A 15,098-nucleotide genomic window follows, 5' to 3' on the forward strand; every position below is an offset into this window, starting at 1 on the left:
AGCCACCCAGGCGCCCCTGAATTATTTTAAATGTAACAAGTTTAAAGATAATAAAAACCACCCTTATTCTAATTATATGAACTCACTCTTTAGACAAAAACATCTATATTATAAATTCTGTAGAAGAGCTTGAGTATCAAAGTACTGTTCTTCCCAGTAATGCATTAATTTCATAGACCTCAAAGTCAGAATTCTAGTACAACTGAAATACTTGCAGTCATGCCTCAGGCTTTTTTTTTTTTTTTTTAAATAGCTTTACTCTTTTAATTAATATATAAAAAACTTGAATTTATAATATACCCCAAATCTGAACTAATATGTACTTACAGAAATTTATTTGAAGCTAATTTTATCAAATAAATTATGTTACAGACTTAATATAAATTGATTAGAAATTACTGTAAATATTAAATGCATTAATCAAAACTAATATCCATATATACCAAATATCTTTTAAAATAGTCAATTATCATCAAATGTAAATTCTCATACAGATTTAACTGCATTTGTGTTTTTTACTCCTCAATTTTTGTTATGCTTATAAAACCTATTCCTTTATAATTGGACATTTTAATTTCAGCTAAAAAACTTGGTAATGCTTTTAAAAAAATAAAACTCAGAAGTATTTTGACTGTGTATCCATTTATTGATACACATCAAACTCATAACTGGAAACTTTCATTAAATATGAACTGAAACTATTGGTGTACTATATATTTTATAGAGGACAGTATGGGTGTTTGATAACTTGAAGATCAGTCACACATACCTTATATTTTGATATCTCAAGACACTCAGTCATTCCAATATTCATTAAGTACTTACTCTATGTCACTATTGTAGGTGTTGCATTATTTTATATGTTTCAATGTTTCAATAATATAATATTTTGGTACCTTTTATGAAACTCTGGTACCTATGTGAAACTTATATATGCTCTTTTAGATTTTTCAGTCTTTTATAATTTAAATATTATCTTTATCCCAAATATGACTATTCTATTTTATAAAGGACACGTCTATTTTTCCTTGAAATTGTATAAATATTTTATTTTTTGAAGATAATTTATAAAGTCAACCCCTATTCCCCACTTCCCCCGCTCCCTTCAACCTTTGGCTCTTGGACAACAAAGGCTAAGGTAATACTAACCCACAAAAGGTCTTTAAAAAAACAAACAAGGAGAAAAACTTTCTGTCAAAATGGGTTGAGTCGTATTCCAGTCCCTAAAGGTGAGAATGGGTTCACCTTTGCCCACATCAAAGCGTCATTCAATGAGATAGTGGATTTCCCATCTTCAAGGAAAAATACAGGGCCCTGTACACAGAGTTGAGGAAAGAGAAGATGGGATTATAAATTTGCAACATGCTTTAAACTTCCAGAAACAGACTCCCTTTAATTAAAAAAAAAAACCAAAAACAAAACAAAAAAAAACCACCGGCAGCATTCAGACAATGCTAATAGAAACTTTTATGAGAAAACTCAGATTTTTTAACTGCTCCAAATATAGAAAAAATTTTAAATATCTTAACATTATGCCCCCATGTCTTTCAAAATAGAATTTGGTTTTATAATCTGAATTCTCTGAATATAGTAGTGCTATCAATGACAGAGGTATTGCTAATCTGCCAATTAATACTAAATTAACATCTTATAAAGACATATATATGCCCAGCCTAGATTTAAATACACTTTACTATTTTACTCATAGAGCCGACATCAATACAGCTGGGGAAATCATTTAAGCCAGAAGCTCTGAAACTGCTCTCAAGAAGATGAAAAGTATATTACTGTGCATGTGTACACATAATTTAAAATCATGTCAATCATATGATGTACTAGCATATTTATGATTCAGTTACTCAGGTACTTTGCATGTCAAGGGTGGTTCTGAAGAACCAAATGCAAAAAAAGACCTTTTAATCTATTTCTCCCAAACTCTCAGAAAGAAAAAGGAAAGAAAAGCATGATTTCAAAAACAAAATGAACTAAGAACTAATCTTCTTAATTATTTTCTAAAGTTATCAGATTTTTAATCACAATTTCAAATGATACAGCTTGTTGTTACTAAATCATGTCTAGACATTGGAAAACCCATCATATGAAGTGGACTGCTTCCTACTCAAAGATACTTGATATTTCACAGTTAAAACCAGAACATTAATTTTCTGTTGAGAGAAAAGATCCTGAGAGGGAAGCGGCCCATTTACATTAGTCCTAGCTGATAATTAGTAGGTCCTTTCCTATTGCAGGTTTGGATGCAGAGAGGTGAGGCAGCATATCTGCTAGGTCATTTGGCTACTGCAGATGGAAGGGAGAAAAAGAACCTGAAGAGGGGAAGAGAAACAGGAAGGTGCAGCAGGAATACGAAGGGAGAGAAACAGGAAGGGGCGCGAGGAATACGAAGGGAGAGAAACAGGAAGGGGCGCGAGGAATACGAAGGAAGAGAAACAGGAAGGGGCGCGAGGAATACGAAGGAAGAGAAACAGGAAGGGGCGCGAGGAATACGAAGGAAGAGAAACAGGAAGGGGCGTGAGGAATACGAAGGAAGAGAAACAGGAAGGGGCGCGAGGAATACGAAGGAAGGACTAGGGCACAGGGAGGGCAGGAAGTAGCACTGAAGATATATTCTTAAAAATTGCATGATATTTTTTACTCTTAATTATAAGTTATTGAATTTACTGCTTTGATTCTTTATCTTTGAACATAAGTGGATAAAAAAGCATGCACACAACTAAGTATCCTGTTTTTTGGACTATATTAGCATATTCTGAAGACGGAATTAGTTGATAGTCTCAAGTCAAGCTATGGTGAGGGTTTACGTAAGCAGCAAGCTATTTAATTTACTTCAAGTGGTTATCCCAAAAATAGCTGTCCCCATTGGCCTGGCATATCAGTATTAGAGATGTAATTAGTCACATTCCATTAGAAACAGAAGAATCCACTGTGTAAAATGTGAACATTTTTCTGGGAAGTGGTGTTCTTTCAGTCCGGACTGGAGCTTCAATCTGCAGTCTATGTGGACTCAGCTTGGTTTCTCCGCGTGGACACCTCCACCTGGCCTAGCTCTGAGACCATGAAGACGTCTCCACTTTCCCCAGAAGTGGGGCACTGGGAGGTATCATTCCCCATCATTACTTTTGACTGTACACTAGGGACCTTCCTTAGGGATTAGCCCTCCCTCATGATCGATCCCAATAATTTGTAATTGCTGAAAAATTCAGTAAGTCAATGTAAGAACATGTATATCAACAATATACATATGCCAGTTCTTAATTTCTTTGTGTTTATAAAATACAAATGGAGACTACAAAGTTAATTTTAATCTATTGCGATATGATAATTTATAACTGTGTTGACTGTTGCTTTGTCCTCCCCTATTTAATTTCCCTAAGGATATGATCTACATGTATTTTTAGCATTTGTTACTAAGTATACCTATTACATGAATTGCTTTCATGATAATAATACCATGACCATCTCTCTGAATTTATTTTAAGGACAGAGAGACCATTTATACCAACTATAGAGCATTAAGGGCAATATGTTCTCACTAGGCAAGAGTCCTCTTTATAGGTACCTACTTTTATTCAGATTATGCTTACTTTAAGACCACATTTTTAAAAATAATGAAACAAGGGCAACAATGGAAATGAACAATTTATGCCTTACATTAGGCTATACCTGGATTTTTAATCCCGTAAGACAAGAGATGTGGATATCAGAATGACTGGGCAGGTTTGATCCAGTCACGTAATCTGGTCCAACAATTCCTCCGAGCGGTTCTTGCTGTAGTCTCTTTAGTAAAGTTGCATAAACCATCTTTTGTGAATCAGAAGGGGAAGTATATGCAGACTCTTCCGATGATCTATATTTTCAACAGATATTACATTTTCATTTTTGTAGAACCAAAGAATTACTAAGGTTTAAATCGGAAATCCTCAGTCCCTGGGGCGCCTGGGTGGCTCAGTCATTAAGTGTCTCCCTTCAGCTCAGGTCATGATCCCAGGGTCCTGGGTTCAAGCCCCACATCAGGCTCCCTGCTCGGTGGGAAGCCCGCTTCTCCCTCTCCCACTCCCCCTGCTTGTGTTCCCTCTCTCGCTGTGTCTCTCTCTGTCAAATAAATAAAATCTTAAAAAAAAAAAAAAGAAATCCTCAGTCCCTGAGGATTATTTAGTCCCCATTTAGAAATGATGGCAATTTAGACCTAATTTATAGTAAAATGAATGACTTTAAAAAGGCAGAAAAGAACAGGATTGTAAATTATTACTGAATCTATGCTAAGCAAACCAAGATGCATTATTTGGCTAAGATTAATAGTGAGCCAATCCACATTTTCAACAAGTTTGCCCATAATATTAAGTAATACTTCCACATTCCAATTTTCACATCATCTTCACTCACCGGCTGACGGGTTGTGTGCAAGCTCTCCACGCATCCAACTCCTCAGAAAGGTGCTCAATTTTTAAAGGCACTGACACCACCCGATGTTTTAACAGCTGACTAAAACATGTGAAAAAGAAATTAACATCTGACGTCCAAGACTACAATATCAAAAAAGCAAATGAGCTTTAAATAACTGCAATTTCAGATTTAAAAATATATGTATATATGAATGTGTGTGTGCACACGCGTGCACGCTTACTTGTATATCTGGCCTTTAAGTTCCCTGAAGTCAAAGATGTTCAGTAAATATCAGCTGGATGACGGTCTGAGTGAGCAGACCAATGAGTGAACTGCGAGGGAGGTGTTGGGGGGAATGGGTGAAATAGGAGATGGGGGGGATGAAGGAGTGCACTTGTGATGAGCACGGGGTGTTGTATGCAAGTGCTGAATCATTACACTGTACACCTGACACTAATATTACACTGAATGTTAACTGGAATTTAAATAAAAACTTAAAAAAATAAAATGGAAAACTAGTAAACAGGTAAACAAACAAATGGAGGAACAAGCGAATTGTGGCGAATGGACAGACAAGCCAAGCAACGGTGTATAATAGCCCCACATGACTGCTGTATGGTACGACGCACGGCTGAATTAGAAATGAGTTTTAGAGGAATAAGAGATTAAGTGGGAGAACAGCAAGAGAAGAATGTCAACTAGTGCAAAGGAACGGAAATGCTGACTTCAATTCTTTAAAGACAGAGATGTGTGAGAAAAGGCAGTAAAACAGTGACATCAGTGATCCATCACATCTGTGTAAAGAAAACTGGAAAAGAGATATAATTAGTATTAATTAGGAAGCTTTAGATAAAGAATTACCAGTCCTAGTTTCTATAGTAAGTTACAAACTCAGTGTGTTTTCCAAGGAACTAGTTAGCTGAAATTTAAAAGTAAAAGCTGTTCGGGAGATAGAATCAGAACGTAAGACCTTAGAGAGGAAGTAAGGGTTAAGTAAGCCGTTCTGTAACGTACATTTTATGACTCCCGCTAGTTGTCATCTGCTGGGCCATGATAACACTTGGTGAGGAAAAAGGTATAAATCTCCCCCTACACACACACACACACACACACACAGGTCTAACACTGTAGTAATATTAACTGAAATTGGCTAGTGGCTTACCATTTTCTTTTACCCCAAATTACTGAACTTAAAATTTTGATTGCCAACGTGGCTAGCTCCAAAATGAATTCCTTAAGCACCCTGGCTTCCCTGTCTACAAATGTGCACTTGATAGGACTTTATCTGTCCAGTAGTTAAAGATGATCTACTATATATAAAGCAGTGACAAAAAGTGAGGAGGAAATCCAGGGTAAATAGGTGGAGGGGACGCTGAGAGACTATCAGGGACAGCTTCCATATGTATGGGATCGCAAGTAATTCAGTTTGGCCGGAGTGGGGAACTGAGAAGGTTACAAGGGGACACATGGTCAGAACCCTAATTTTGCACACCTTTAACGTAAGACTAAGCATCTGGAAGCTCTGTGATGGACAGTGGGGAGTCCGGAGGGTACCGAGGAAGGGGGGTGCTTCTGGGGAGGAGGATGCCACAGCAGGAAGGGGATGCAGCCGGAGAAGAACAGAGATGCAGAGGTCAGGTGAGCAGATGCAGCGCTATGGCAGGAGGGAGTTAATGCAGACCCTAACTATGGTGGTCAGAGAAAACAATTAATCAGGACCTAATCATGTACTTCTGGGCAAGAGAAACACAATGGCACCATCAAAAGAAAGAGAGAACACAGGAGAAGCAGCAGATTTGAGGAGGAAGAGGAGTTTCACGTTGAGCACACGGAGTTGAGGCCAGAGTCTGTGAGCCACAGAAACAATGCGTGAATATAAAAACCACCACGGAGGTGACGGGTGGAGCTCCAGAAATGGGGAGGTTTCTAAGGGCAGAGAACTGAGGGGAAAGAGGGGTGAAGGGAGACCGGGAGAGCAAGCTGGGAAGCAGAGGAAGGGAGGAAGAAGAGGGCCAAAGAGAAAAGCCCTGGCGGCCCAGCATGAGGGGTGAGGGCATCAGCATGAGCACAAGACAAGACACCAGACACCATAATCAGGCAAGCAAGAAGTTCCTTCCAATTACGGCCTTCTTAATTTCTCCTTCTCAACTAGCATGTTTAGATGCATTCTCCCAAGTCTCTCCCGCCTTACATGTAAAAGCCTCCTTTTAGTTCTGATATTATTCCAAGGGACCATTTTCTCTCTCCTTTCATTACCCAAGTCATATATAAATGGAACATATTTCATCAAATAATATTTTCATCCCATGTGGTACATGCTATTGCTCCCATAAGATATTTTAATATTGTTAAACGTTGCCTTCGAATTTGGGTCTGCTGCCTGCACAGAAACTGATTTTTCCTTTAGTTTCTCGGCAGTACCACTCCACACTGTCCCTCAGCCTGGTCCAGGTGGCAGCCCAGTCGCCGAGACAGGAAAGAGAAAGGAGGGGGAAGGAAGCTTCCTCTCAGAAAGTCCGCCCCGTGTGAAGGGCACTCAGAAAAACTGCTTTTACCCACAGACTCAGCATTTTGAGGAGTCAGCTACTCTGCTGTGTAGCAAACTAGTCAACTTGGAAATGATGTTTTGCAAAGGTGCTGTGGATTTTCTTTTTGATTGTAACTAGTTTTAAGCACAATGGCTGAAGTTATTAGCAAGCTGACAGAAAATAGAGGGGTTTGGGAGGACTGTCAGGCATGACTCTAAAGCAGTGAGTTACCCGCTGTTCACAAATCCTCTTTGCCTTTTCCTACCCTAGAGATCGGAAAGCTAAAATACGCAGTTTCTCTGCTTCTTCTAAAAACAGGGTTCCACAGTTCTGGCTGAAGGGATGCAGGCATATAACGCAAGGGGACCTCTCCTTCCTGAGTCGGATGCCTCATGCTTTGGGGTCCCTATCCTGTCACCCTTCTCTGCTTCCTGCTTAGAATGCAGACCCTGTCACCCTGGGTTCCTCAAGCAAGTGTAAGGAAGCCAAGGAAGTCAGTGGCAAAAGAAGGGAAGAATTCAGGTCCTGGATGGACTCTGTGAACAGCTCTAACAGCCCTGGAATGCCGACCAGGTGTCTTGACATAAGACCAAGAAACCCCACGTGTTTAAGCTAGAATTAGGATTTCTATTATTTACATCCTAATTCACTTCTAATTCATATAGTTTATCACTGCTTTATTATAAAGTACAGGCTGAATGAATTAATGGATGCATACAATATGTATTTGGTGCCTTCTAGGATACACTTAGAGACTATCTTAGTGAAGGGAATTTCTCAAATTTCATAACAGAAGAGAAATCGGTTTTACCTTGTATACTCATAAAGTGCTGGAACAATGCTTTGGTACTGTCTTCTGATAGCCAATAATGCACCAATATAACCACATAATATGAGCAATTCATTTCGAGCTCTAAAAGAGAATATATTTATTTTTTTAATTCCATAACTTGAGGTCTAGAACATTACTCACACATGTAGTTACTGTACTTGTACTATTTTGATGAGTGACATTTATAGCAAAATATGTTTAGAAAATTTTCCAAATTGAAGATGTTTTATTCGTAAGTTAACTCTTACTCACACATTTATGCTATACCACAAATAATGTTTAACTCTTGCCTTCTTGTTTTTCTCTGTTCCTTGACTGTCTCTTCATGTAAATTTTTCTCTAAGTAACTCATTAGGCCCAATCTAGGAATTCCTGGCATATTGTATAGACTCTAGGAAAGGACAGAGCATACCCAGTCCACGTCCTGCTAGGGAAACTTGTCAAAGTTGGGCAAAGATGCCCAAGGCTGTGGCATCATCTTTTCCACACACACCATTAAAGCAAAAATAGCGCGAAGCCTCTATTACAAACTATACACGTGTCTGGGGACTTCTCATTCTATGGACAACAGTGTCCTTAAATTACACTTGAATGCAGGGACGGTGTTTATTTTTCACGTTCTAGCACCTTCACTTTTTTCCCCAGCCTCATCTGCTTTTTTGCACACAGTGGCTATTTAATAGATAGGACCACTAGCTTCTTGAGGACTAAGACTATCCCAAAGCTTTGAATTAGCCCTATTTGAGCCACGTAGGGGAGAGAGTGTATGTGTGTGAGTGTGTGCACAAACACATATATAAACATACACACTCCGGGTATTAGTAAACAGGACCACTAAGACTATTTCTGTTTCAAATTGACCTCTGTATTTTTTCTTAAGAATAGCAAATAAAGGGGCACCTAGGTAGCTCAGTAGGTTAAGTGTCCAACTCTTGGTTTCGGCTCAAGTCATGGTCTCAGGGTCATGAGATTGAACCCCAAGTTGGGCTCTGAGCTCAGCCCCCAGTCTGCTTGAGATTCTCTCTCTCCCTCTTCCTCTCCCCCCTCCACTCTCTCCTTCTAAAATAAATAAATCAATAGCAAATAAAAATGTAATTTTTCTACAAGGGCATCTACCTGTCCAAGATGATCTTATTTCATGATCTGAACACTAAAAACAATATAACCATTTTAAAACATTACATAGGTTCAGTTATATATTTTGAAGAAAAAGTACTCACTTAGTACATGTATGCAAGACTAATTTTTCAGTACGAATATAACTCAACAGGTCAAGAACAGGATAAATGGTATCCAGTGTCCAATTTGAACTAGTGATGTATTCTGGCAAAATAAAACAAAATAAGAGATTCTCTCTAAGTATTAAAACATGTTCATCCAATTTTTAACTTACGTAATTCTCTTCTGGTCAATCCCAACTACCTCCTTATTTTCTAGGTCACAAGTATTTTCGTATTTACCCTCTCTCAAGTTCCCATACCATACAGTACAATCACCAATCTCTTTATTTTTTATATTTAGTCCAGTGATGGGTATTAAGGAGGGCACGTATTGAACGGAGCACTGGGTGTTATACACAAACAATGAATCGTGGAACACTACATCAAAAACTAATCATGTACCGTATGTTGACTAACATAATAAAAAAAAAAATTAGGATGGCCAGTGCTTGATTTTAAGGCTGCTTATCAGTATTAATGAAAAGATCAAATAAATGAGATTTTAGATTATACTACCAAATAAAAACTTACCTTTGATGTAATCAATACCAATAGGAAGGGCTTTTTCAGGTTCCTGACTTAACAAATAATACTTCACAGTTTCAAATATATTACCATCTGCCTGGGCTGTCTCCGCTAATTGCATACATTCCTCTACCGTGGGTAGCTTGCACTGAAAAGTAATTGGTTTTGATGACGTTACTAAAATTTACAGGGATAAAAGCAGCAGTATAAGTACTAAACATTTCCAATATGTCTAGTATGGTTTCCTTATTCAATCGCTCGAAATAGATATAAATGAAATAATTTGTATTAAAAGCATACATTTATGAAAACATCCTTAGGATCTAATAACAATAAATAGGGTATTACCTAATGAGTTAAAAGTTTTTCATCACATAAATACCTAATAAAAGAGGTAGAACGAAATTGTCCTGACTGTGATATCGAAATTAGTATCCACGCATGTACTTCAGAAAAAAACTGCTGAGATTTGTTATTTCAAGATACGCGGACTGATGCCAGAAACTACATTAAATGTAGAAAACATCAGCGATTCACTCTTCCACGGCCTCTACACTCTGGAGTTTCATTTCATTTGGCCTTTGAGACAAAGCCACGTCATTTCAAGCAGGAAGGCGAAACACATACAAGCCCTCCAAGTTTTTAGCTCTGACATTCTGAAATACCACAAAATGGAGATTTTGAGCCTATGAGATTTCGTCACTGTAAAATACAAAGCAATACTCCCTATTTTTTCCAAATATTTTTTTTTCCTGTTCAAACAGAGAGTCTGCTCCTCCATAAGGTAAGTTCTTCTGCTTCCATAATGTAGGCATGAATTAAGGTACCGTTTATATCCAAATCTGATGTGTTCATGATGTTTGAAGTGGAAGTGTTGAAAGTTTGCTGGTTTGTTTCTAAGCAACACCTATAAATAGTTGAATGCTTTGGCTCGCTGGTCTTTGGCAACTGTGGAGAAGGTGCTCCCAGTGCAGAGAGGATTCTGTGTTGTGACCCCACATGCCGCAGTTCAATCTCCGAAGGCCGTCTGTCCGCTCACCTTTGAGATTCATCACTCTCTTTCCTTCGTACTTTCCCTTTACGTCCCTTCAAGTCACTAAGATGGTTTATTCGACCTATTTAATAACGCATTTATTCAAGAGTTTCATAACTTCTGTGATTTAAAGTGGGTGGGGGGTGGGAGAAGTAGGTGATGGGGACTAAGGAGCGCTCTTGTTGGGAGGAGCACCGGGTGATGTATGGAAGTGATGAATCCCTATATTGTACACCTGAGACTAATATAACACTGGATGTTAACTACCCGGAAGTTAAATAAAAACATAAAAAATAAATAAAAATTTGGTAAACTGAACATTTTAGATTCCTCAATCTCTCTCTTAAAAAATTACAACAAACTAAATTAAAGGAGCTTTCATACATATAACATTTCACATTGCTTCCCCATCTTCATTTACTAAATGCCAGTTATTTACTGAGCAACTACTACGTGCTAGGTACTCTGCCTGGCTAGATAAAATAAAGCTTCTTCACTTTGATATATGCTCAAAGAGTAAAGGAAATAAAAAAATGGTTTCTGTTGAAATTTTATTCTCAAATAAAAGAGTAAGATGATCATTCCTGTCATTTCTGTCTTAAAATTCCAAAAGTTATATAAATTAATATTTGAAAATATAATTTTTAACATTACTTGTGAAGTTGTCCCGAGCTAGTAACACCTTTACACACACTGACTAGTCTGTCTAAAGAGTTATTAATGAAGTCTGACCAGAAAGTCTGATGGCATCCTTTTAGAACATGTGATGAAAAGACTATGTAAACGCCATCTTACCCATGTCATTACCAGGGTGTAAACACAGACAGATGTCTTGCCTCTCTAAGCCCCAATATTAGCGCCTGCTGTTCTCACCTCAGGAGGTATGTGGGTTACACTTAAAGCATTAGGCAGGGCGCCTGGGTGGCACAGTGGGTTACGTGGCGGACTTCGGCTCAGGTCCTGGTCTCAGGGTCCTGGGACTGAGCCTGGCACAGGGCTCTGCGCTCAGCGGGGAGCTGGCTTCGCCCTCTCTCCGGCCCTCCCCCTCGCCCTCTTCTTCCCCTGCTCCCACTCTCTCTTTCTCATATCAATAAACAGAACTTAAAAAAAAGGCACTATGCGGCAAATGTGCAGTTCCTACTTCCTTCCCTATTTGAATTTCAACATGGAAATTGCTTTTGTCATGTTTGTAAAAGCAAGTGCGGCTCATTTAAAAAATAATTCACAGAATACAAAGTGTAAAAAGAAGTTAAATCACCCAAAATCTTACAACCCCCTGGTCGCTGTGCACACTTATCCTTTCACAAGTATTTCCCCTGGTATCACACAGTCACTCACACACGCTCATGCATACGCTCACTCACACACATACACGCTCACACACTCACGCTCTCACACACGCTCACACACATGCTCACACTCACACACACACTCCTTGTCTATTTGTACTATCATAATACTTAGTAAGTATCCACTGATGGATATCCCCATCCCCACTCAGCCCCTGGGGACAAATCAAGGTTCATGTAAGTGAAACAAAACATTGTTTTTTGGAGTTAAAGATAAGAAAATGTTTTATTATATCTTACATTTTTCTTAAAAGAATTTTACATATCTCCTTAAATATGCTATAAATAACAAATATGTACAGTTATTTTCAAAATGAAAATCACATGGCATGTGCATATTTCGTATTCTGCTTTTTTATATGACTGTTTTACAGCCATCTACCAATGTCAATAAAAACAGAGCTTCATGATCTTTTTAATGGATTAAAAGCACTGAAATACAGAAATGTACTGCAATTTACATAAACAATCTTCCAATTATTGAATATTTTGGTTGTTTTTATATATGATCTTGGTACGTAAATTCCTATATTCTACAAAGGAATAATTCTTTAAGGCGTTTTAGAGTAATGCATGTGAATTTCATTATACTTCATTAACTCTTTTAAGGATCCTAAGTTGCCTATTTTTAAAAAGTTAGCATACATGTTCCTTACAATGCAGAGTGGCAGAGTGGGAAGGGCTTGGGACATGGAGGCAGACATGCTGAAGCTGAAATTCACCCTCCACCTTTAACTGAGGTTAGTTCCTTACCTTCTCTGAGCTCACTTTCTTTGTAAAATATGAACAATAGCCCCTGCTTTTCAGGGTTTCATGGGAGTTGAGTAAAACGCAAATCTATGTGAAAATCTAGGACTATTCCAAGCATACAGTAGAAGCTCAACAAATGTCACGTATTGTTACCATTTCTGTTATATTTATAAAAGGGTTGGAAAGGGATATGTTTGTTTCTCTGCCTGAATCTCTATGTGCCCGAACCTAAAATAAGTTAAATCACAGCACTGCATTCCAAACTGGAGTATGTAATATCCCTTGCGTACCTTCTCATGAAGATCATTTATCTCTTCAGTACACCCGGGGTAGAAAGCACAGAGTTTAACTAACTGCAGTTCATTATCAGGAGTCATCAGGAGAAGATCAGCTGCCAGGTTCCTATGTACATAACAAAAGGGGAAACTTCAATTAAGGAAAAAAATCTAAAAATAACATTTAGAACTATTTCAAAGGAAGAAAACTCTACCACCTCCCTCGATTTTCTACTTATATAAACAGTACTAATTTCCTACCTAATTATGGAAGTCTTCTAAATGTAGATGACAGAAACCGAAGAGCATGAAGGATAAATGGATTATGAAATTTCTATAATTTTTTAAAAATCAAAATGAATCTTTATATATTTGCAATTAATTTTGTTATTACAGAATAATTCTCTAACCAAACTAAGTAGTATTAGACATATTCTTTGGAGTGAATTATAAAGCAAACTTTGTGAAAACTAATTCTCATCAGCTTTAGTTATGCTAGCCAGCTGCAGCTGGATTAGCCAGCTCCTTAAAACCAACAGAATACTTAGATGTTTTAAGTTTAGAATTTTGGATATTCTGCATCTCTCCTAGACTTTAGGTGGAAATCAAAGATAGAAATGCAATTTTCTGATTTACTTTTTAAAGATTCAGTAAATGGAATAAATCACTTAAAAAATAAGGTATTTTAAGGTGTTGTATGGACTCAACAGCTTTACGTTAAAAATATTTTGTATACCACTTTTTAAAAATCACTAGGTAAAGAGTTTTTGGTTGCATACATCATAACTGAGAAGACACGAATTTTGAATGGTTTGAGAAGTTATTCTATTTTCAAGAAACTGATATATGACACATTCAGCATAACTTGAGAATAGACAATATTTCAAATGTGAATTTCTTTTTTTTTTTTAATATTTTTATTTATTTATTTGAGAGAGAGAATGAGAGAGAGAGAGCATGAGATGGGGGAGGGTCAGAGGGAGAAGCAGACTCCCTGCCGAGCAGGGAGCCCGATGTGGGACTCGATCCCGGGACTCCAGGATCATGACCTGAGCCGAAGGCAGTCGCTTAACCAACTGAGCCACCCAGGCGTCCCTTCAAATGTGAATTTCTGAAGGGAAGACTTCTGAGGGTAAAATCCTCCCTCACCTTCTTTGTAAAGCCTTCAGTAAAATGTACGTTGGTCATTTATGTGAATAATTATTTTAAAAACATTAAGAGATATTTAATCAAGTATATCATGGGCACAGAACAGGAATAGACACAATTTGTGTGTGTCAAATATTCTATCATCACAGAGCAGGTAAATCTTTGAGTGTTTTTACAAGTCTCAAATCAGGGTAATTCATCTGTTCTTACTAAAAGGTTTAAATAACTGTATTTTCTGATACCAACATTTAATAGCAGTATTCAATTATGTCCATGAGAATATAGAAATTACCACTTGCTTTTATAGTGCATAAAATAGCTGTGCTAAAATTCTATTCAAACTTCTATAAACTACAGACAAAAACCTGACTTTCTCACTGTAGAATTACATCCTGATACACTGAAATTTATAGCAATGCTAGCTAATTTTATTCACTATTTAGTGTAATTTACTATTTATTGAAAATTTAGTTCACCAATTGGGGAAAATGTACATATTTGTAATGATACAAACCTACCAAATAATCTAAAATCTTAAATTTTGCTACCAGAACAGCCATTTTTCACTTGCTTAGCTATTAACTATCATTTTGTACCGCAGAAAGTCACAGTTTGTTTATTACACAAGTTTTAAGTATAAAATCCGGAGTGATTTTGTATCTAGGCTACACGAACAGTCCTTATTACTTTGTAGTTAGGTTTCATATGTTATAAATTCTATAAATGAACTAGCATTCTGTAAAACAATGAAGCAAGAACAGGTAATGATCTTAATATAGAGTTAATATTCTAAAACTAAAATAAAACATAGTTTTTTAATTAAATGTTTTTATAAAACTAGATAATACCTGTATCCAACAGATGGAAAGCTAGAAAGAAAAGGATTTTAAATATGAATACCATGGATAATATGCAACGAGAACCAAGAAGAAGGAAACTTTTACCAGTAAATGTTATGAACATTCTCTCGAAATTATGCAGCTATCCATTTTTACCTAAATTTCTGGAGCTCTATGAATACCCCTGAGGATTACAG

The 15,098-nt window shown here is 37.3% G+C and overlaps 1 protein-coding gene across 4 annotated transcripts in view; it reads right to left on the reverse strand.

Annotated features, from left to right (window-relative positions):
* The window catches only part of WDR17 (WD repeat domain 17), a 105,214-nt gene continuing 90,116 nt past the window's right edge, over window positions 1-15,098 (reverse strand). For all 4 annotated transcript variants that reach the window (XM_035004297.1, XM_035004298.1, XM_035004300.1 and 1 more), the window contains 7 exons: window positions 12,929-13,040; window positions 9,513-9,654; window positions 8,982-9,084; window positions 7,741-7,842; window positions 4,402-4,500; window positions 3,682-3,865; window positions 1-1,314 (listed from right to left, as the gene is read on the reverse strand). In XM_035004297.1, coding sequence (XP_034860188.1) covers window positions 1,195-1,314; window positions 3,682-3,865; window positions 4,402-4,500; window positions 7,741-7,842; window positions 8,982-9,084; window positions 9,513-9,654; window positions 12,929-13,040 — 862 coding nt within the window. In that variant the 3' untranslated portion in view covers window positions 1-1,194. The remainder of the gene's footprint in view (window positions 1,315-3,681; window positions 3,866-4,401; window positions 4,501-7,740; window positions 7,843-8,981; window positions 9,085-9,512; window positions 9,655-12,928; window positions 13,041-15,098) is intronic.

The sequence above is a fragment of the Mirounga leonina genome, unplaced genomic scaffold, assembly GCF_011800145.1.
Source record: "Mirounga leonina isolate KUSES-001 unplaced genomic scaffold, KU_Mleo_1.0 Mir_128, whole genome shotgun sequence".
Lineage (NCBI taxonomy): Eukaryota > Metazoa > Chordata > Mammalia > Carnivora > Phocidae > Mirounga > Mirounga leonina.